Here is a 23,313-nt window from a genome sequence, read left to right as displayed (position 1 = left end):
GAAAGAAAGGCACTGCACACCAGCACCAAAGCCTCATCCCCACTGTGAAGCCTAGTGGAAGGAGCAGCATGGTTAGGGCTGCTTTGCTGCGTCAGGCCTGGACAGCTTGCAATTGTTGAGGGAACAATGAGTACAATTTTGTATCAAGACATTTTACAGGAAAATGTCAGGATAGTGGTCCATCACCTGAAACTTAGAAGTTAATAATGCAACAAGTCAATGATCTAAAGCACAAGAGTAATCAACAGAATGGTTTAAAAGTAAGAAAATTCATGTTATGGAATAGCCCAAGTCAGAGTCTACATCTGTACCCAATTGAGATGCTGTTGCATGATCTGAAGAGGGCTGTTCATACAAGGTATCCCAGAAATACTAATGAACTGAAACAGTTTTGTATGGAGGAATGGTCTAAAATTCTTCCTTGCCATTGTGCAGGTCTGATGAGCAGCTACAGGAAATGTTTGGTGAAGGTTTTTTCTGCTAAAGGAGATCTACCACTTATTAAATACAAAGGTTCACATTTTCCAGCCTGGACTGTGAATGGTTAAACAATGTATTCAGTAAAGACATGTAAAGTACAATTGTTTGTGTGTTATTTGTTAGGCAGGTTGTGTTTGTCTATTATTGTGACTTGGATGAAAATCAAACCACATTTTATGAGCAATGCAGAAAACCAGGTAATTGCAAAGGGTTCACGAACTTTTTCTTGCAACTGTATATACAACCAAACAAAACAATGTCCCTCCAGACCATGGTGCGCCCACAAAACGTATCATACACGGCACGCGAGACAAAATATTGCCATAAATAAGTGAATGAAATATATTTATAATGACTAAAATTTTAATATAAAAATGCTTATAGTGTGCAGCACAGGTAAACAGCTCACTGTCCTAGTGACAAGACCTTGGTGGTGACAGGGTATTCATTAGCCTCACAGCCTGAGGGAAGCAGCTGTTACCAGGTCAAGACCAGCTTCCTCATTAAACTTTGCACATTTTCTAGTTTAATGATGTCTTTGCTATAGAAGAGTAACGAAAACTATACACAATTCTCCAAATACAGCTGTAATATCTAGCTCCTGGACTTAATCAGTAACTAGTTTCAGCTGCCTGGCTATACGGCCTGAGGCAGCAACAGGAGAGATTCCTTTACACCCTCGGATAGGGACTTCAGTTCATTGTCTTAATTACTGATGAAAACAGTGGTTAGATGGAGGGTGTGGGTTGTTGGGGAGGTTACCAGAGGGTATGGTTTGTTGTGGAACAATATGAAGTGATGCTTTTATAAAGGTCAAACTTGAAGGCAGAGTACAGGGTTAATAACAGGATACTTAGCAATATGGAGGAACAGAGGGACTACGTCAAAATTATCGTGCAAGTTGATACGGTGGTTAGGACGTATGGTGTGTTGGACCTCATCAGTTGGGATATTGAGTTTGAGAGCTGCAAGATCATGTTGCAGTGCTGTATGACCCTGGTTTGACCACACTTTGAATATTGCATTCAGTTCTGGTCGCCTCGTTATAGGAAGGATGTGGAGATTTACCAGGATACTGCCCAGATTAGAGAACATGTCTTATGAGGTTGAAAGAGCTAGGGCTCTTTGAATTGAAGGAAGATGAGAGGTGACTTGACAGAGGTGTACAGATGAGATATTGATAGAGTGGTCTGTCAGAGACGACTTCCCAGGGCAGAAATGGTTAATACAAGGGGACATAATTTTAAGGTGGTTTGAGGAAAGTATAGGGGGGATGTCAGAGTGGTGGGTGCATGGAGCATGCTGCTAAGGGTCTTGCTGGAGGCAGATACATTAGGGACATTTAAGAGAATCTTAGATAGGCACATGGATGATAGAAAAATGGATGATTATAGATATGTAAAAAGGAAAAGACTGGTAAAGACAAATGTAGGTCCCCTACAGACAGAAACAGGTGAATTGATTATGGGGAGCAAGGACATGGCAGACCAATTGAATAATTACTTTGGTTCTGTCTTCACTAAGGAGGACATAAATAATCTTCCAGAAATAGTAGGGGACAGAGGGTCCAGTGAGATGGAGGAACTGAGCGAAATACATGTTAGTAGGGAAGTGGTGTTAGGTAAATTGAAGGGATTGAAGGCAGATAAATCCCCAGGGCCAGATGGTCTGCATCCTAGAGTGCTTAAGGAAGTAGCCCAAGAAATAGTGGATGCATTAGTGATAATTTTTCAAAACTCGTTAGATTCTGGACTAGTTCCTGAGGATTGGAGGGTGGCTAATGTAACCCCACTTTTTAAAAAAGGAGGGAGAGAGAAACCAGGGAATCATAGACTGGTTAGCCTAACGTTGGTGGTGGGGAAACTGCTGGAGTCAGTTATCAAAGATGTGATAACAGCACATTTGGAAAGCGGTGAAATGATCGGACAAAGTCAGCATGGATTTGTGAAAGGAAAATCATGTCTGACGAATCTCATAGAATTTTTTGAGGATGTAACTAGTAGAGTGGATAGGGGAGAACCAGTGGATGTGGTATATTTGGATTTTCAAAAGGCTTTTGACAAGGTCCCACACAGGAGATTAGTGTGCAAACTTAAAGCACACGGTATTGGGGGTAAGGAATTGATGTGGATGGAGAATTGGTTAGCAGACAGGAAGCAAAGAGTGGGAATAAACGGGACCTTTTCAGAATGGCAGGCGGTGACTAGTGGGGTACCGCAAGGCTCAATGGACCCCAGTTGTTTACAATATATATTAATGACTTGGATGAGGGAATTAAATGCAGCATCTCCAAGTTTGCGGATGACACGAAGCTGGGTGGCAGTGTTAGCTGTGAGGAGGATGCTAAGAGGATGCAGAGTGACTTGGATAGGTTGGATGAGTGGGCAAATTCATGGCAGATGCAATTTAATGTGGATAAATGACTGCATTGGCGCTGCTTCCTGCACGCATGCAGAACTCGTTGACTTTATTAACTTTGCCTCCAACTTTCACCCTGCCCTCAAGTTTACCTGGTCCATTTCCGACACCTCCCTCCCCTTTCTAGATCTTTCTGTCTCTGTCTCTGGAGACAGCTTATCCACTGATGTCTACTATAAGCCTACTGACTCTCACAGCTATCTGGACTATTCCTCTTCTCACCCTGTCTCTTGCAAAAACGCCATCCCCTTCTCGCAATTCCTCCATCTCCGCCGCATCTGCTCTCAGGATGAGGCTTTTCATTCTAGGACGAGGGAGATGTCTTCCTTTTTTAAAGAAAGGGGCTTCCCTTCCTCCACTATCAACTCTGCTCTTAAACGCATCTCCCCCATTTCATGTACATCTGCTCTCACTCCATCCTCTCGCCACCCCACTAGGAATAGGGTTCCCCTGGTCCTCACCTACCACCCCACCAGCCTCCGGGTCCAACATATTATTCTCTGTAACTTCCGCCATCTCCAACGGGATCCCACCACTAAGCACATCTTTCCCTCCTCCCCTCTCTCTGCATTCCGCAGGGATCGCTCCCTACGCAACTCCCTTGTCCATTCGTCCCCCCCATCCCTCCCCACTGATCTCCCTCCTGGCACTTGTCCGTGTAAGCGGAACAAGTGCTACACATGCCCTTACACTTCCTCCCTTACCACCATTCAGGGCCCCAAACAATCCTTCCAGGTGAGGCAACACTTCACCTGTGAGTCGACTGGGGTGATATACTGCGTCCGGTGCTCCCGATGTGGCCTTTTATATATTGGCGAGACCCGACGCAGACTGGGAGACCGCTTTGCTGAACATCTACGCTCTGTCCGCCAGAGAAAGCAGGATCTCCCAGTGGCCACACATTTTAATTCCACATCCCATTCCCATTCTGACATGTCTATCCACGGCCTCCTCTACTGTAAAGATGAAGCCACACTCAGGTTGGAGGAACAACACCTTATATTCCTTCTGGGTAGCCTCCAACCTGATGGCATGAACATCGACTTCTCTAACTTCCGCTAAGGCCCCACCTCCCCGTCATACCCCATCTGTTACTCATTTTTATGCACACATTCTTTCTCTCACTCTCCTTTTTCTCCCTCTGTCCCTCTGAATATACCTCTTGCCCATCCTCTGGGTCCCCCCCCCCTTGTCTTTTTTCCCGGACCTCCTGTCCCATGATCCTCTCGTATCCCCTTTTACCTATCACCTGTCCAGCTCTTGGCTCCATCCCTCCCCCTCCTGTCTTCTCCTATCATTTTGGATCTCCCCTTCCCCCTCCAACTTTCAAATCCCTTACTCACTCTTCCTTCAGTTAGTCCTGACGAAGGCTCTCGGCCTGAAATGTCGACTGCACCTCTTCCTACAGATGCTGCCTGGCCTGCTGCGTTCACCAGCAACTTTGATGTGTGTTGCTTGAATTTCCAGCATCTGCAGAATTCCTGTTGTTTTTGTTAAATGTGAAGTTATCCACTTTGGTGGCAAAAATAGGAAAACAGATTATTATCTGAATGGTGGCCGATTAGGAAAAGGGGAGGTGCAACGAGACCTGGGTGTCATTATACACCAGTCATTGAAAGTGGGCATGCAGGTACAGCAGGCGGTGAAAAAGGCGAATGGTATGCTGGCATTTATAGCGAGAGGATTCGAGCACAGGAGCAGGGAGGTACTACTGCAGTTGTACAAGGCCTTGGTGAGACCACACCTGGAGTACTGTGTGCAGTTTTGGTCCCCTAATCTGAGGAAAGACATCCTTGCCATAGAGGGACTACAAAGAAGGTTCACCAGATTGATTCCTGAGATGGCAGGAATTTCAGACTCGATGAACTGGGCTTGTACTCGTTGGAATTTAGAAGATTGAGGGGGGATCTGATTGAAACGTATAAAATCCTAAAGGGATTGGACGGGCTAGATGCAGGAAGATTGTTCCCGATGTTGGGGAAGTCCAGAACAAGGGGCCACAGTTTGAGGATAAAGGGGAAGCCTTTTAGGACCGAGATTAGGAAAAACCTCTTCACACAGAGAGTGATGAATCTGTGGAATTCTCTGCCACAGGAAACAGTTGAGGCCAGTTCATTGGCTATATTTAAGAGGGAGTTAGATATGGCCCTTGTGGCTATGGGGATCAGGGGGTATGGAGGGAAGGCTGGGGCGGGGTTCTGAGTTGGATAATCAGCCATGATCATAATAAATGGCAGTGCAGGCTCGAAGGGCCGAATGGCCTACTCCTGCACCTATTTTCTATGTTTCTATTATGTGGGAGGGGAGGGTTAAATTGATTGATAGAGTAAGTTAAAAACAGTTGGTACAACGTTGTGGGCCAAAGGGCCTGTATTGTGCTGTAATGTTCTCTTTCTAATCCAAACTGCAAGGCAGTAGCCAGATGTTATGGAGCATGGGGTAATGGTGCTGGCTCGGGTTATCGAGCTTGATGTATTGAATGCTGAAGTTCTGTTGGGTGCACTCCTGTAGTGTTTCAGTTCTGTGATTTTGGTGTGAAGTTAGACCTAGACACTGGGCGTATCTACCCTGCTGCCTTTGGGGTAGTTTCATGGGATCTTTGGCCTCCAGAGACCAGATAATTTTAAGCTGGACCTCTAGTGCCTTCCAGTGCCAAGTGACCCTTTTGGGGTGGACTTGCGTTGGACAGGAGGACCAGGCAACTCAGTAGTCATCCATTTAGCGCTGAGGTGAAAAGTCTTTTGAAATCTTTATCACAGAGGGTTCAGTCACTGAGTAAATTGTGACAGATAGAAAGGTTTGTTGGAATCTAACAGGGTTCAGTGTTATTGTGGGAGAATAGTACTGAGGTCAAATATCGGCCATCCAGGGTCACGTATTTTCACAACCGTCCAAGCCGCTGTGAGATATTTCCTGTGAAAATATCTCACTGCTCTTGGGGTGTGTTCAAAAAACAAAAAAAATTTGCTTCATTTGGCAGTGAAGATAATAATTATGCATCTTTCGGGTATACATTGGATATATTTAAATATAGATACTCGGAAGGGCATTAAAGACGATGGGGAGAAGACCAGGAGAGTGGGGTTGAAAGAGAAAATAAATCAGCCATGATCAAATAATGCAGCAGACTCGATGGGTCGAATAACTTTATTCTGCTCCTATCTATTATGGATTTCTGTGGCCAAATGCCTTGCCCTTCATCTTGGGCTGATTGTTACAGATTGTACAGTGGGGATGGCTGCAGTCAGGAGTGTCTGGTACTAGCTTCAGGAACGTGTGAGTGACAACGCTGTACTGCTCAGATACCAGTGCTGCCTTCACTTCACTGGAGAACAGCAATCTGAGCTGCTGAAATGGCAGACACCAGGTGTCGATCTCACACTAAACCTTCACACATCTTCCTTCCTTCTGTCATGTTTCAGTCTGTGGGGAGTCGAAGTGCCGAGCCATTCTCCCTCCTCTCCTGCTAAAAATCATGCCATTAACAGGACTTGTTTGCATCAACTGCAAGAACATTATTCAGCATCAGGTTTATTATCACTGACATAAATTGTGGAATTCGATTTGTGGCAGCAGTATAACGCAAGACATTTAAAAAGTGCTGTGTTACAATGAGAATATATGAAAAATAGTGTGAAAAGAGCAAAATAGTAAGGTAACACAAAATTGTACAGATGCTGGAAGCCCAGAACAACGCACAGAAAATGCTGGAGGAACTCAGCAGGCCAGGCAGCATCAAGAGAGGGGAATAAACAGAACAAGTAGAATTCTGAACAGTTCAGCAATCTGATGGCAGAGGGGAAGAAGCTCTTAAATCACTGAGTGTGTACCTGTACACACTCCTGTAGGCTTCTATACCTCCTCCCTGATGGTAATAATGAGAAGAGGGCATGTCCTGGATTGTGTAACACACACAAAATGCTGGAGGAACTCAGTAGGTCAGGCAGCGTCTATGGAAGGGAATAGACAGTCACGTTCGGGCCGAGACTATTCATCAGGACTGGAAAGGAAGGGGAAAGAAGCTGAAATAAGGAGAGGGGGAGAAGAAGTACAAGCTGGCAGGTGATAGATGGAAGAGGTAAAGGACTGAAAAATGAGAAATCTGATGGCGGGGGAGAGTGGACCATGGGAGAAAGGGAAGGAGGAGAGGGGATCCAGGGGGAGATGATGGGCAGGAAAACGGGGAATGGAAGTGGGAAGGGTAGAAACTGGAGAAATCAGGTTGGAGGCTACCCAGGTGGAATATGATGTGTTACTCCTCCAACCTGAGAGAGGCTTCTTCGTGACCCTAGAGGTGGCCATGGGCCTGCTTGTCAGTGTAGAATGGCAATATCCTGGATGGTGCCTCCATCCCATGCATCAGTTGTGTCTTTGCAGAAGTGTCCGTGCCAAGTGGGTTACTTAATAAGGTAGGATACTCCTGGACCAGCAAGAGGTCCTGTACCAGGCCTTAAGGCAGAACAAGACAGTCATTAACACCATTCCTGACTTAAGAGCATCCAACAGTGCTTTAAGAAAGCTCTTCCCTAGCCGCAGTCTGTATTGTACTGGGTATGGGATGCTAGGTGTTCACAGTGGGCTCCTTAAAGCCATAGTAGAATTGGGCATTTTGGCTCATTGTGCCCTCACTACCATTCCATCATGACTGATTATTATAACTTTTCATCCCCATTCTCCTGTCTTCCCCTGTAACCTTTGATGTATTTCCTAATCAAGAACTGATCAACCTCTTCTTTAAATATATCCAATGATTTGGTCCCCTCAGCTATCTCAAGCAAAAGAAATTCCTCTTCTCTGTTCTAAATGGACGTCCATCTATTCTGAGGCTGAGTGCTCTGGTCCTAGACTCCTGCGCTGTAGGAAACATCTCTGTGTCTTTCAATGCTGCCAGGTGCAGCACTCTCAAGCAAGAGAACATGGTTAAGATTATGGAGTGGTCATGTTCTGTATAGTGTGGAGATTACCGAAATTCTCTGCCCTGATGGGTTGTTGACATCAGATCGTTAGGCATATTTAGGGAGGAGTGAGAACTGGCTCAGACAGGAGATGAGGCGGGTTAGCAGGCTTCTGCTTTTTCCCTTCCATTGCTCTGTTCTACCTGTGATTTTTCAACCTGATGGTGGGTTATGCTTTTGTGATGCTGAGACTGTAAGGCATTGGCCAGACCACATTTGGTGTAAAGTGAACAAGAAGGAAAGGGTTAATGTATGAGAGGCATTTGCTGGCTCTGGGCCTGTACTCACTGGAGTTTAGAGAAATGAGGGGATCTCATTGAAACCTACCGAATATTGGAAGGCCTGGATAGAGTGGAAATGAAGAGGATGTTTCCTATAGTGGGCAAGTCCAGGACCAGAGGGCACAGTTTCTCCTAGATGAGCTGCCAACCACAGCTGGTGAGCCCTATCTGCCCGAAGCGACTGGTTTTAAGGCACCGGTAACCCACTTTTGCCCCTTCTCCTGTCAGTAGAAGCAGTTCCACTGGGCTTAGTAGCTAAAGCACACAGGAAGGCCAGGAGCTGAACTTGGCTGTCGGAGGCTATTTGAGACGCACGTCATTGGAAGCATTTAATAGGCAGTGAGAGCTTGTCCCCAGTACCACCCTCAGCAATGACAACCTTAACGAACCAATATGGATATAATCCGATTAACATTTTAGAATGACAGATTAGTTTAATCAGGAGAAAAGAACTGAGAAGGTGATGGCAGGATTAGAGACTGAATGAATTACTTTCAGTATTTCAGCTAATCTGGCTGGACTCTGTGTGTGTTGATGCCAGGACTGGTGAATTGCTATTTTTGTTAGATATGTTAGCAACCTCTTGGAGCTTATTAAATTACCAGTGCTAGTGGTTACAGGCTGCCAGCCAGTGGTGTAGTGGCATCTGCACCACACGTGGAGGCAAATGGTCCTGGGTTTGAATGCAGCCAGCTCCTTGCACACATTCCATCCGTGCCAGGTTGAGCATCGAGCTAGTAACTCCAGCCTCTTTTTAAAAAAAAAAATCAGACAAGAATGCTAAAGGAATGGCAAGGTTCCCCCCCCCCCCCCCCCCGATGCACCACGAGGTGTGGAAAGGAACAATAGTTGCGGGTAGCAAGGTAGAGAGACATCTTTACCAAAGAAGGTGTAACACTCTCCTTCCCTGCACTAGCTTGTAGGTCATCCTTGGACAAGGTCTAGCAACTGCTTAGCATCTCTTTTCCCTCCTGTCCCCCCGATCTGGGTCACGTGAAGCCATGGGAGCAGGTGGGGTCGGTCATATGAGCAACTGGTACATATCACAAGCCCTGGTTATGTGATCACTGACACCAGGCAGACAATCCCTGAAGAGTATTGATGATGGCTGGGGTCACCCATCTTGTGAAAACACTGAAGGAGGCAATGGCAAACCACTGCTGCGGAAAAATTTGCCAAGAACAATCGTGGTCATGGAGAGACCATGATCGCCCACGTCATACGACACGACACGGCACATGATGATGAATAGTTAGGCTGAGGGATCTTTGTGTTTGTGATCCAGAAGCTCGACAGATCTGACCGATAAATGGCATCTGTTGTTGGTTGGTTTTTGAAATTAAGATTAAAATGTCAGTTGAAGTTAATTATAAACACAAGAGATTCCGCAGATGCTGGAAATCTTGAGCAATTCACACAAAATGCAGGAGGAACTCAGCAGACCAGGCTGCATTTATGGAAGGGTCTTAACCCGTAACGTTGACTGTACTCTTTTCCATGGATGCTGCCAGGCCTGCTGAGTTCCTCCAGCATTTTGTGTGTGTTGCTGGGAATCATGCCTCCCTTAGTGGACGGAGTAAAGGTGCTCGACAAAGTGGCTCCTCCACCCCACCCCACCCCGTCCCGCAATCAAAAGGCACATTCCAGCTTCCTGAAGCAATAATGCACATAATCACCTCACAGAAGGTCTTTGCCAGTGAATGTCCTGAAACTCAGTGTTGTGTGGATGAAACCAGCCACATTCCATACAAGACACCACAAGCCTTTGGGCTGATTACTGAGGCTTCCGGAATTGCTTTTTAACTAAATGACACTGGAACAGCCCACACCCTTAACAATGCTGAGTAAACATTAATATCTGATTGGGCTCAAGGGAGGAACACTCTGAGTCTCGTTAATGTCCTATTCAGACACGTCCAGCTCTCACTCTCTCACTCTCTCACTTTGCACTTGAAAATACAGCTTTACCAAAGTCCCAGCACAGACACCAAGGGAGTGAACACACTAACTCAAGTGAGAGAGATCAACACCAGAAAGTTAATGTAGTAATAGAATTTGGGGCTGCTGAGTTGCACGTAGGTAATGTTGTTGATGTAAGTATATCAGGCTGTAGTGAAAGTGGGGTTTATTGTCACTCGTACTTGTTCACTGGTACAATGAAAAACTTATTTGCAGCAGCATCACAGGCACTGAGCATCAGATAAACAGCGTTCACAAGAACAAACATAAATTTTCATAAAAGGATTAAGATGTGCTGGTGAAACACAGTGACGACTTGCTTGTAATGAGACCTGGGTGTCATTATACACCAGTCATTGAAAGTGGGCATGCAGGTACAGCAGGCGGTGAAAAAGGCGAATGGTATGCTGGCATTTATAGTGAGAGGATTCGAGTACAGGAGCAGGGAGGTACTACTGCAGTTGTACAAGGCTTTGGTGAGACCACACCTGGAGTATTGTGTGCAGTTTTGGTCCCCTAATCTGAGGAAAGACATCCTTGCCATAGAGGGACTACAAAGAAGGTTCACCAGATTGATTCCTGGGATGGCAGGAATTTCAGACTGGATGAACTGGGCTTGTACTCGTTGGAATTTAGAAGATTGAGGGGGGATCTGATTGAAACATATAAAATCCTAAAGGGATTGGACAGGCTAGATGCAGGAAGATTGTTCCCGATGTTGGGGAAGTCCAGAACGAGGGGCCACAGTTTGAGGATAAAGGGGAAGCCTTTTAGGACCGAGATTAGGAAAAACTTCTTCACACAGAGAGTGATGAATCTGTGGAATTCTCTGCCACAGGAAACAGTTGAGGCCAGTTCATTGGCTATATTTAAGAGGGAGTTAGATATGGCCCTTGTGGCTACGGGGATCAGGGGGTATGGAGGGAAGGCTGGGGCGGGGTTCTGAGTTGGATAATCAGCCATGATCATAATAAATGGCGGTGCAGGCTCGAAGGGCCGAATGGCCTACTCCTGCACCTATTTTCTATGTTTCTATGTAGCAAGCAAAACTACTAGCTACTTTATTAATCACACTATTTCTAGGAAATGATCACTGCAATCATTACCACTTAATTACTGCACTGTTGCCTTTATCTTCCCTTTTGGAGTTGAGCTTCTGACTTGGCATTTTTGTGATGTGAACTGAAGTCTTGAAGGTGCAGGATGGTTGCGGCGTGGCAGGTACAGGCTGAATTGAGACAGTGGGGCTGGGGCACTGGTCTGAGTCTGAGAGCAGGGACGGTTTGTACACACTGTTTGGCCATCACTGAAGCGTTCTTGGAAGCGAGACAGAGTTGAGGTGGCAGGGTTCGGGCCTGAGAGCAAGGGGCAGCCCACTCTTTGGCTGATTTAATGGTGGGCCAGATTAGAAAGCTTGGGTACAGGCCAAATCAAGGCAGCAGGGCCCGGGGCTGAGAGTGAGAGTGACCCAGCGTTTGGCCGATTTCAACACCGGACCAGATTGAAAAGGTCAGGGTGTCAGGGCCAGAGGAAAGATATGGGCTGGTGTTCCGCTGACTGCTCCGTGAGGTTTACTCGTCTCTGCGCTGAACTGAGACTGTGGTCTGCAACTAACGGGCTCCTGGACCAGCAGTGACTGTGAACTCGCTTCCAAGAACTTCAGTTCTGAATGGCGTTTGCTTACTGTTATTGTTTGTACGGTTTGTTATTTTCTGCACATTGGGTGTTTGACGGTCTTTTTTTAATGGGTGTATTGGGTTTCTTTGCTTTGTGGCTGTCTGTAAGGAGGCAAGTTTTCATGCTTTGATAATGAAAGTACTATAAACTTTGAAAGAATGCAATTGCCATGGAAACTCAAAGAGCCAATGTAGAGCATAAAGTGGTGACAGCATTACTATACAGAGATAGTGATTAGGGTTGTGTTGGTTGGTAGTGTGGGGCTTCAGGCTCCTGTACCTCCTGCCCAGTGGTAGCCGTGAGAAGGTGGCATGGCCTGGACAGTGGGGATCTTTGGTACCCATTGTCTTCATGAGGGGGACTCTTCTGCAGGTACTACCAGTTGTGGGGAGGGATATGTCTGTGATGTATTGGGCAGAATCCCCTCCACAGCTGTTTATGTTCCTGCACATTTGGATTTTGGAACTGGCATATAGAGCAGTACAGCACAGTACCAGTGCTTTAACTACTCCAAGATGGATCTAACCCTTCCCTTCCACATAACCCTCCATTTTCTACCGGCATCCCAGCACTCTCTGTGTAAAACACTTACCTCTGGCATCAACCCCCACCGATACTTTCCACCAATCACCTTAAAATTATGGCTCCTTGTATTCCAGCCTGGGAAAAAGTTTCTTGACTATCCACTCTTGTGCACCCTTTTATCATCTTGTACACCTCTATCAAGTCACCTCTCACCCTCCTTCACTCCAAAGACAAAAGCCCTAGCTCACTCAACCTATCCTCGTAAGACATGCTCTCAGTCCAGGCATCATCCTGGTAAATCTCCTCTGCGCCCTCTCTAAAGCTTCCACATCCTTCCTGTAGCGAGGCGACCAGAACTGAACTCAATACTCTGAGTGTATTTATGTAGAGGGACATTGTGGAACAGGCCACACCGCCCAGTAACCCACCTACTTAACACCAGCCTAATCACTGGACCAATTAACCTACTTACCATTACCCATCTTTAGGCTTTGGGAGGAAACCCATGTGGTCATGGGAAGAACGTACAAACTGCTTACAGATGGTGTTGGAATTGAACTCTGAACTCCGGCCCGAGCTGGAATCGCAGTGTGCTAACCACTGCGCTGCTGCGTCCCAGGGGTTGTGTGTCACAACAGTGTAACCAAAGTTTTGTGAACTCCTGGTACTTGGAAAGGATGTGTTGACATATAGCTAGTCAAGAGGCCAGTGGTTCCTTGGTCGTGGGCACAAAGCCAGCAGGACAACCTTGTGTGCTTCAACAAAACAATGACTGTACTGCATGACCACAGAAATGCAGTTTGTGATTCATGGTCGTTTTCAAGGTTGTAATACAACTATCTGTGCACAACAACCACACAGAATGAGGAGGGTGAGTGGCTGTTATCCACCAGTCATTGTAATGGGAGTGGATTTCCAGGCAATGCTGCACTTAGTGTGGTCTTGGCGCCTGATTGGAAACTTGCCCTGACGTAAAAGTTTCTACAATCTGCTCTCCTCTGTCCCTGTGGTGTGTCAGACTGGCAGAGTTCCCAGGCACAAGGAGGATGAGAAGTGACTTGATAAAAATGAACAAGATGATAGGGAGCATAGGCTGAGTGGAGAGCCGGAGACACTTTCCTGGGGTGGAAATGGCATAAAAGGGCATAATTTTAAGACAGGTGTTCCCAACCTGGGGTACGTGGACCCCTTGCTTAATGCTATTGGTCCTTGGCATAAAAAAGGTTGAGAGCCCCTGTTTTAAGGTGTTTGGAGGAAAGTATAGAATTGTGAGAGTTTTGTGTTTAAAGTTGTGCTGGCTAATCCAATTAACGTGTTCCGCAATTGAGGTAATCCTATACTGAGTGGAGCTAGTTGGCGAGCAGCCAGTACAAGCTCAAGGGGCTGAATGGTCACCTCTGCTCTTGTTAATTTGGTTTCCCTTCACCCACATGGACCCAGGTCCAGATTCGGGACCTTGGTGAGCTCAGATCTCCCCGTTTAGTTCAGGTTGACAGGTTGAACTATTCACACTGGATGCTGCAAACCACAGGATCCAATGCGAGGTCGGCAGCTCACTCCCTCCTCCTGGTGATGATATAGACCACAAATGGACCTTGAGTGCCTCCTATCTTCAGAACAGACATTAAATTAAAGGGATCTGCTTTCCTTCCTGTTATTTAGATCATTACTCTAGAAAATAATAGGGCAGCAGTTGTGGTTGCAGAGAATGAGAGCTGAGTCAGAGCTTTAAATTCCTTGGCGTTACCATGTCAGTCCTGGGACCAACATGTAAGCATCATCACAAAGAAGGCATGGTACTTTCTTCGAAGTTTGCTTAGATTCGGCACGTCACCAGAATCATTACAAACATCCATGGATGCCCGGTGAACTGGTTGCATAATGGCCTGGTGTGGAAACACCGATGCCCAGGAGCAGAAAAGCCCAGTCCATGCCCACGAAGCCCTCGCCAGTACCGAGCACATTTACATGGAGTGCTGCCCCTCAAGAGAGCAGTGTCCATCATGTCTTGTCTTTTGCACGTTCATTGTGTATCAATCTCTGTTTGGAACATAGAACAGTACAGGCCGTTTAGATCAGGGTGTTTTATTTGTTTACTGAGATACGGCACCAAATAACCCCTTTCGGCCCTTTGAGTCGCATCACCCAACAACCCCTAAGTTAACCCTAACCCAATCAAGGGACAATTTACAATGACCAGTTAACCTACCCGATAATGTCTTTGGACTGTGGGTGGACACCAGAGCACCTGGAGGAAACTCCTGCATTCCACGGGGAGGACGTACAGAGGTCACCAGGATTGAACTCCGACACCCGAGCTGTAATAGTGTTGCCCATTTGTTGCCGGCCTTTTGACTACTCCAAGTTTATTTAACATTTCCCTCTCACGTAGCCATCCATTTTTCTATCATCCGTGTGCCTATCTTAAATGCCTCTAACTTATCTGCCTCTATGCACCCACTACTCTATATTTTTAAAAAAACCTTACCTCTGACACTCTATAAACCCCCTCCCATACTTCCCTCCAATCATCCCTAATGTTAGTCATTTCCACCCTGAAAAAAAATGTCTGGCTGTCTACTCTATCTCTGCCTCTTATCATCTTGTACGCCCTTAACAAGTCATCTCTCATCCTCCTCCGCTTCAGTGAGAAAAGCCCTCACTCTGTCAGCCTATCCTCAAAGACAGTCTCTCTAATCCAGGCAACATCCTGATTTATGTTGAAGTCTATGTCTTGTTGATTCATTAATGTTATTTATGTAGGAACATTCTTTTTCCTACCTGGTTTAGCCTGTGTGCAATTGTAGGTTGAGCACACTGCACTGGTATTCCCTCTGGTTCTCAGATTGCTGGAAATGGAGGAGTTAGAACTACGGTATGTGTACAGTTCAGTGTAGGGGCTGGGCAGAGGGCCGGGGCCCAGCCTTTCGGGGTGGCATGGTAGTGTAGTCACTTTACAGTGCCAGCAATCACTAATCGAGGTTTGGCTCCCACCACTGTCTGTAAGGAGTTTCCAGTCTATCTGGTGGTTCTGTATCCTGTGGGCATTTTGTGTTCGAGTGTGCAGACCCTTTCTCTGATGTATACTCCCTGTGCAGTTCCCTCCACAGACAACCGCTTCAGCTGACGAACAGAAGATCTTTGCACTTTGGGAGGCTGGGGACTCCTTCGACCAGGTAAGCTCCACCAAAGTGTCTTGTTCTGACTGAGACCGATGATGTCCCTTGGGTTTTGGCCTGTCTCTGGGTAAAGGAGAGGCAATGAAGCTGGCACCCAGGGCAGTATTAGCGAAGGTAACGTGCACTGGGCTCATGAAACATTTAACATAGGTGGAAACACAACCAAAACATAAATGAAATTGTCAAAGTGCCTTCACTCCATCTGCCACAATTGTTGGATTTCCTGGTGGCCATCATTTTAATTAGACTTCCGTTCCCATTCTGACATGTTGATTCATGGCCTCCTCTACTGCTGCACTCAGGTTGGAGGAGGGACACCTCATATTCCGTCTGGGTAACCTCCAACCTGATGGCATGAACATCGGTTTCTCCAGCATCTGGTAATTTCTCCCCCACCTCTCTCCCTGATATGCAGTTTTCCATTCCCCATTCCAGTTCCTCTCCTCCTTCCCTTTCTTCCAAAATCAAATATCCTCTCATCAGATTCCTCCTCCCTCAGCCTTCACATCACACACCTCTCAGCTTCTTACTTCATCCCCCTTCACCCACCCATCTGCCCACCTTCTCCCTCACCTGTCATCCGGTGTTTTGTTGTGTGTTGCTCTAGATTTCCAGCATCTGCAGAACCTGAGAGGCTGCTGAGAGTAAAGACTTCCTTTTTATAACAAATGTGACCGTACTGTCCATTGGGTCTATGCTAGCTCCTAGCAAAGTAATTTCAGCTGCCCCACTCGCCCTCTTTCCCGGACACAATCTCTTGCCTGCCAATACCCGTTTAAGGGTTCATTGACAGCAGTCACAGGGAGAGCGTGCGCTGACGGCACCCAGAGTCAGTATTGAATGCAGGCCATTGGACATCAGCACTACCTGCTGACTCACCACATCACACTAATGGGCATCTGGTAAATGCCCACAATGCTGCAGTTTCCATGGATAGGAGAAGGGAGTCATTATGGGGCTTTCCTTACAGGATGGGCCTGCTGTGCCATGGCTGTTTAGAAGATTGAGGGGGAATCTCATTGAAACCTGCCAAATATTGAAAGGGCTAGTGGATGTAGAGAAGATGTTTCCCATAATGGGGAAGTCTAGGACTGGGGGGAAGGCCTCAGAATTGAAGGACGTCCACTGAGAACAGAGATAGAGAGGAACTTTGTTATGCAGAGGGTGGTGAATCTGTGGAATTCATTACCATAGACAGCTACGGAGGCCAAGTCATTGGGTGTATTTAAAGCAAAAGTTGATAAGTTCTTGAATAGTCAAAGGTTACAAGAAGACAGGAGAATGGGGTTGAGAGGAATAATAAACCAGCCATGATAGGATAGTGAAAGACTCGATGGGATGAATGGCCTAATGTCTTACCATCTTGTGCTAGTCCTGTGATAAATGTGAATGGGCTTGAGTGGTCTTGTTCAGAGATGTGACATTGACGTGTCTTCACAACATTTTTGTTTCAGTATCGGCAGATACTACTTGAAATCTTTTCAAAAAATTACCGTGTGCGTCGGAACGTCATCCAGTCCAAACTCTGCCAGGATTTTGGAGACAATCTCAGTAAACACGACGTGGACAGAGTGCTGAAGGTAAGTGCAAATGGGGAGTCAGGTTACCCCAGTAATGGTGTGGTCTAGATGATGTGTGAGGGTTAATACAGTCTCTCTCCTCCTGCACCCCTTCCTGGGCGAATCACACATACCCTGACAACAGGACCCTCGTGCACTGAGTCTGTACCAGACACCGTGATCTCGACCACACTGATCTTGCACCAATTCCATTCCGTAGCACAGTGTTTCACGTAACACTTCACTACACGGGAAATCTGGGTTCAATTCCTGCCACTGTCTATATAAGGAGTTTGTATGTTCTCCCTATGATCACGTGGGTTTCCTACCACATTCCAATGACGTGTTAGTGTTAGTGAATTGTGGGCTGCCCCCAGCTCATTCTCGACTGTGTTGCTCATTGATGCAAAAAAAATATTCAGTTCTCTTGGTGAAGCTCCTGATAGACCGTGTTCGGGATCTGGAGATGCGGCTTGATGATCTACAGCTTATTAGGGAAAGTGAGCAGGAAATGGATAGGAGCTACAGGGAGTTAGTCACCCCGAGGCTGTAGGAGTTAGATAATTGGGTGACTGTCAGGGAAGAGATGGGAAGAGCTCAGATAGTAGAGAGCACCCCTGTGACCTCCCCCCTCAGTAATCGTTATCTTGTTTTGGATGCTGTTGAGGGGGGTGATCTGACAGAGGATGACCATGGCGATCGGGTCTCTGGCACTGAACCTGGTTTCGTGGTGCAGAAGGGAGAGAAGGAGAGGAGGAATGTGGTAGTCGTAGGGGATTCAATAGTGAGAGGAACAGACAGAAAGTTCTGAAAGCCTGATAGAGGTACCCGCATGGTGTGTTGCCTCCCAGGTGCCAGGGTATGGGATGTCTCGGATCGGGTGCAAAGTATTCCGAAGGGAGAGGGTGAACAACCAAAAGACTTGGTACACATTGATACCAATGACATAAGTAGAAAAAGGGAGGAGGTCCTGAAGAGAGAATTCAGGGATTTAGGTAGGAAGCTGAAAAGCAGGACCTCCAGGGTAGTAATCTTGGGATTGCTGCCTATGCCACGTGCTAACGAGTGCAAGAATAGCAAGATCAGACGTATCAGGATATACGATGTATCGGAAAGATGGGTTAGTAGGCAGAGGGGGTGGTGTGGCCCTGTGTATAAGAAATAATATTAAATCATTAGAAAGGAATGACATAGGATTGGAAGGTGTAGAGTCTCTATGGGTTGAGTTAAGAAATGGCAAGGGTAAAAGGACCCTGATGGCAGTTGTAAACAGGCTTCCAAACAGCAGCCGGGATGTGGATTACTAATTACAGCAGGTGATAGAAGAGGCGTGTCAGAAGGGCAATGTCAAGATAATCATTGGGGATTTTAACATGAAAGTGGATTGGGAAAACCAGGCCAGTACTGGACCTCAGGAGAATGTCTAAGGGATGGTTTTTTAGAACAGCTTGTTGTTGAGCCCACGAGGGGATCGGCTATGCTAGATTGGGTGTTGTGCAATGATCCAGAGGTGATAAGGGAGCTTAAGGTTAAGGTTCCCTTAGGGAACAGTGATCACAATATGATCGAGCTCACATTGAAATTTGAGAAGGAGAAACTAAATTCCAATGTGTTGGTGACTAATATCAAAGAAGATACTAAAAGCTTTTTTAAGTATATAAAGGGTAAAAGAGAGTAGGACCAATAGAAAATGACGCTGGAGATATTGTAATCAGATACAGAGATGGCAGAGGAACTGAATGTGTATTTTGCATCAGTCTTCACGGTGGAAGATGTCTGCAGTATATCGGACATTCAAGAGTGTCAGGGAAGTGAAGTTTGTGCAGTGAAAGTTACGACTGAGAAGGTGCTCAGGAAGCTTAATGGTTTGAGGGTGGATAAATCTCCTGGACCCTTAGGTTCTGAAGGAAGTAGCTGGAGAAATTGCAGAGGCATTAACAATGGTCTTTCAAGAATCAATAGACTCTGCCATTGTACCAGATGACTGGGAAAATTGCAAATGTTACTCCGTTATTTAAGAAGGGTGGGAGGCAGCAGAAAGGAAATGATAGACCTGTTAGCCTGACATCAGTGGTTGGGAAGTTCTTGGAATCGATTGTTAGGGATGAGACTTGAAGGCACATGACAAGATAGGCCAAAGCCAGCATGATTTCCTGAAAGGAAAATCCTGCATGACAAACCTACTGCGATTTTTTTGAGGAAATTATAAGCGGGGTAGACAAAGGAGATGCAGTAGATTTGGTGTACTTGGATTTTCAGAAAGCTTTTGACAAGGTGCTGCACGAGGCTGCTTAGCAAGATAAGAGCCCATGGAATTACAGGGGAGTTATTAGCGTGGGTGCAGCATTGGCTGATCGGCAGAAAACAGAAAGTGGGAATAAATGAATCCTATTCTGGCTGGCTGCCAGTTACTAGTGGAGTTCCACAGGGGTCAGTGTTGGGACTGCTGCTTTTTACAATGTATGTCAATGATTTGGACTGTGGGATTAATGGATTTGCCGATGATACAAAGATAGGTGGAGGAGCAGGTAGTGTTCAGGAAGCCTGCAGAGAGACTTAGATAGTTTAGGGGAATGGGCAAAGTGGCAAATAAAATGCAATGTTGGAAAGTGTATGATGGAAGAAATAAACGGGCAGACTGTTATTTAGATGGGGAGAGAATTCAAAATGCAGAGATGCAAAGGGACTTGGGAGTCCTTGTGCAGGATACCCTGAAGTGTTAACCTCCAGGTTGAGTTGGTGGTGAAGAAGGCAAATGCAATGTTGGCATTAATTTCTAGAGGTATAGGATATAAGAGCAGGGATGTGATGTTGAGGCTCTGTAAGGCACCTGGGAGACTACATTTGAGTATTATGTGAAGTTTTGGGCTCCTTATTTTAGAAAGGAATTACTGACATTGGAGAGGGTTCGGAGAAGATTCACGAGAATGGTTGCAGGAATGAAAGGGTTACTGTATGAGGAACGTCTGGCAACTCTTGGGCTGTATTCCCTGGAGTTCAGGAGAATGAAGAGGGATCTTATAGAAACATTCTGACTGTCAAAAGGTCTGAACAGATTAGATATGGCAAAGTTATTTCCCATGGTAGGGGAGTTTAGGACCAGAGGGCATGACTTCAGGATCGAAGGACATCCATTTAGAATAGAAATGCAGAGAAATTACTTTAGTCAGAGGGGGGTAAATCTGTGGAATTTCTTGCCACGAGTGGCTGTGGAGGCAGAGTCATTGATGCCCTGGGTAATCAAGAACCTATCTATCTATGCCTTAAATGCGCCCAAAGGATGTGGGAAGAATGCAGGGGGGTGGGGATGACTGGAAGAATTGGAGTGCTCTCGATGGGCCGAATGGCCTACTTGTGCTCCTAGATCTTATGATCTTATCTTAAAAAAACTCAACTAAGTTCATGTGACAAGATTTCCACCTTGCCAGACACTTCAATAGCAAGGCCTCCAAGAGGACCACAACTTTGTCATTGGGTTTGGAGGGTTGAGTGCCTCAATGACCCGGGGAGCTATGCTGGCTTTGCTTTGGTTTGGCCCTTGGTAGGGTCACCCATGTCAAACAGGTCAAAGTGTAGAAGCAACACGGTAGCGTAGTGGTTAGCACAGTGCTTTACCGTACCAGCATCCTAGGTTTAATTCCCACCGCTGCCTGTAGCGAGTTTATACGTTCACCCTGTGACCACGTGGGTCTCCTCTGGGTTGTCCGGTTTCTTCCCACAGTGCAAAGATGCTAGGTTAATTGGTCATTGTAAATTGCCTGTGGTTAGGCTAGGGTTAAAGCAGGAGATTGCTGGCAGCACTGCTCGAAGATCTGGAAGGTCTCAATTTATAAATAAATCAATAAGCCACCATCATTTGGACTATGGGAGGAAGCCAGAGCACCCAGAAGAAACCCATGCAGCTGTGGGGAGAACCTACAAGCTCCTTTCAGACAGTGGCAGCAATCGAACCCTGGGTGGTGATCACTGAAGCTGTAAAGTGATTGTGCTAACTGGTACGCTACCATGCCCTATTCTCAATATTATTTTCTGAGTTTTATTTGCACCGTTTATCGTTTGCACATTGGTTGTTCTCCATACTGATTGAATCAAACAGTAACAGCTATGTTGCAGCTAGACAATAAGGTGCAAGCCCACCATGAGGTAGATTGTGACATCAAGAGTATATTTTCCAAAGGACTGTTCATTAGTCTTATAGAGTGGTCCTTGTTTTTGGGTACCTTCTGCCCTGTGGGAGGTGTGGCCAGAAGAGGAGAGAGAACGGGGCTGGGTTGAGTTTTTTTTTCGCAAACAGGAATTCTGCAGATGCTGGAAATTCAAGCAACACACATCAAAGTTGCTGGTGAACGCAGCAGGCCAAGCAGCATCTGTAGGAAGAGGTGTAGTCGACGTTTCAGTCCTGACGAAGGGTCTCGGCCTGAAACGTCGACTACACCTCTTCCTACAGATGCTGCTTGGCCTGCTGCGTTCACCAGCAACTTTGATGTGGGTTGAGTTTTTGATTGTGCTAGCTGCTTTACCAAGACAGCAAAAAGTATAGACCGGGTCTATGGAGGGGAGACTGAGCTGCGACCACAACTCTGCATATCCGTGCGGTGTTGGGTTGGGCCATTTGCCTGTACAAGTGGTTTCTCTGCTGTACCCATCCATCTCAACTCTGTTCACAGGACTGCTGTGCAAGCCACGGTGGGATGTGGTATCTGAAAGGGACCTTACCTTCCTGACAGCTACACCATGCCCCGCTCTGACTCCGGAGCTGGGCAGTGAAGTTAGCAAGCGATGGTGTTGGGTTAACGCCTGTGTGCCTGTGATGGTTGGCGTGGACACTTGATTGTAACGGACAGAACCAGATGGAACAGCCCCGGGGAAAGTGAATAACCTTCACAAGTCAGTGTTAACGGACTCGGACCTATTGACTCTCTCCTTCTGTTCAAACTACAGTTTTGTGTAGAGCAACCCCAGGGAAGGCAAATAGAGATCTGGTTCACCTTCACAACTCAGTGTTATGAGTCGCGGACCTATTGACGCTCACCCTCTGTTCAAACTATGGTTTTGTGTAGATGGAAAATGGATCTATCTGTGAGGAATCATGAAATATCATTTAAAGTCTTCGCAGTCATCCTTAATCTCCATACATCGTGGCTAAGGTCTAGATCAGTAACATTACCTAGTCAAAAGGCTAGGATTCTATTTCATTCAATAGAAATTCATAGTCTAATAATTTCCCACTATTGAGAGCCAGTGATCTTGAACAATCTCACAGTGACCAAAAAGTTCACCCAAACTATTAAAGTTTAATTTTATGGTTTTAATACTGATGAGTTGTAACCAAATCCACATCGTTCTTTGATAGGTTTTTCCCCGTGTAACATGATTGAATTTTTTAGATTGCATCTTAATGTGAAGTTGTCAATTCACGAAAGAGGGAACATGGGCAGTGGGTATGGCTGCCACGTATCATCTGAGCTAAACTGTAAATAAAACATTGAAACTTTGACTTGTTTATTCCTCTCTTTAAATGTTGACTGCTGCATTCAGAAAATTAGCAGGGACAATTGGTTGGGATGGAACTGTTGTTAGGAGCCGGGGCTTTGGGAGAATGAGGCTAGGAGACCAAAAGGCCTGTTTCTCTGCTGTAGTGTTTTACGATTTTATGAGGGGTCTTAACCCTTAACTCTAGCATACAGAAGTCCACCCTTAGTGTAAGACTCTGCCTCTTTCTAATATTTCCTCAACCAAAGTGAGGTGTTTTCACTGACTGAGATATGGTGAACTGACTGTAGTTAATAGTAATGAACTCAAAGTGCACACAAACTGCTGACAAAAAGTTTTGGCCTGAAACAGCAGGTCATTGTATAATCAAGCAGTAGTAAATCAGGGCAATGAGACAACACAGCACATCCAGTCATTTTGATGAGACCAGATGGGTTACAGGCAATGACGAACATTTTAATTTTCCTGGTCCGTGGAATTCTGAAACATCCTATGCACAAACTACCTCAGTGGTAAGATTAGGTCTTACACTAGATTTCAGTGCCATTAATCAAAGGTGGGGTGGGGAGAAAGTTTATTACAATGAAAACACCGAACGAAGTGTACAAACCAGAGCAACAGTTTATTCAAACAGGAGAAGATGAGGAAAAAAACCCAGCAGAAATACAATTTCTTTGTCATTGTGAAGAGAATTTAGCACGTCAACTGTAATTCCTCCACTGAAGAAGACTGGAGGTTGATGCACCATCAGCTCCCTCCTGCTCAGACCAATGGCCCACTGTCACTC

General features: G+C 46.0%; 1 protein-coding gene across 3 annotated transcripts in view; it reads left to right on the top strand.

Moving 5' to 3' along the window:
* polr3e (polymerase (RNA) III (DNA directed) polypeptide E) overlaps positions 1-22,530 on the top strand; it is a 78,038-nt gene extending 55,508 nt beyond the window's left edge. For all 3 annotated transcript variants that reach the window (XM_072269175.1, XM_072269173.1, XM_072269174.1), the window contains 3 exons: positions 15,394-15,471; positions 16,929-17,054; positions 21,701-22,530. In XM_072269175.1, the coding sequence (XP_072125276.1) occupies positions 15,394-15,471; positions 16,929-17,054; positions 21,701-21,757 (261 nt within the window). In that variant the 3' untranslated portion in view covers positions 21,758-22,530. The remainder of the gene's footprint in view (positions 1-15,393; positions 15,472-16,928; positions 17,055-21,700) is intronic.
* The last annotated feature ends 783 nt before the right edge of the window (positions 22,531-23,313 follow it).

Source organism: Mobula birostris, chromosome 9 (genome assembly GCF_030028105.1).
Source record: "Mobula birostris isolate sMobBir1 chromosome 9, sMobBir1.hap1, whole genome shotgun sequence".
Lineage (NCBI taxonomy): Eukaryota > Metazoa > Chordata > Chondrichthyes > Myliobatiformes > Myliobatidae > Mobula > Mobula birostris.
This window is presented reverse-complemented; position numbering and strand designations above follow the sequence as displayed.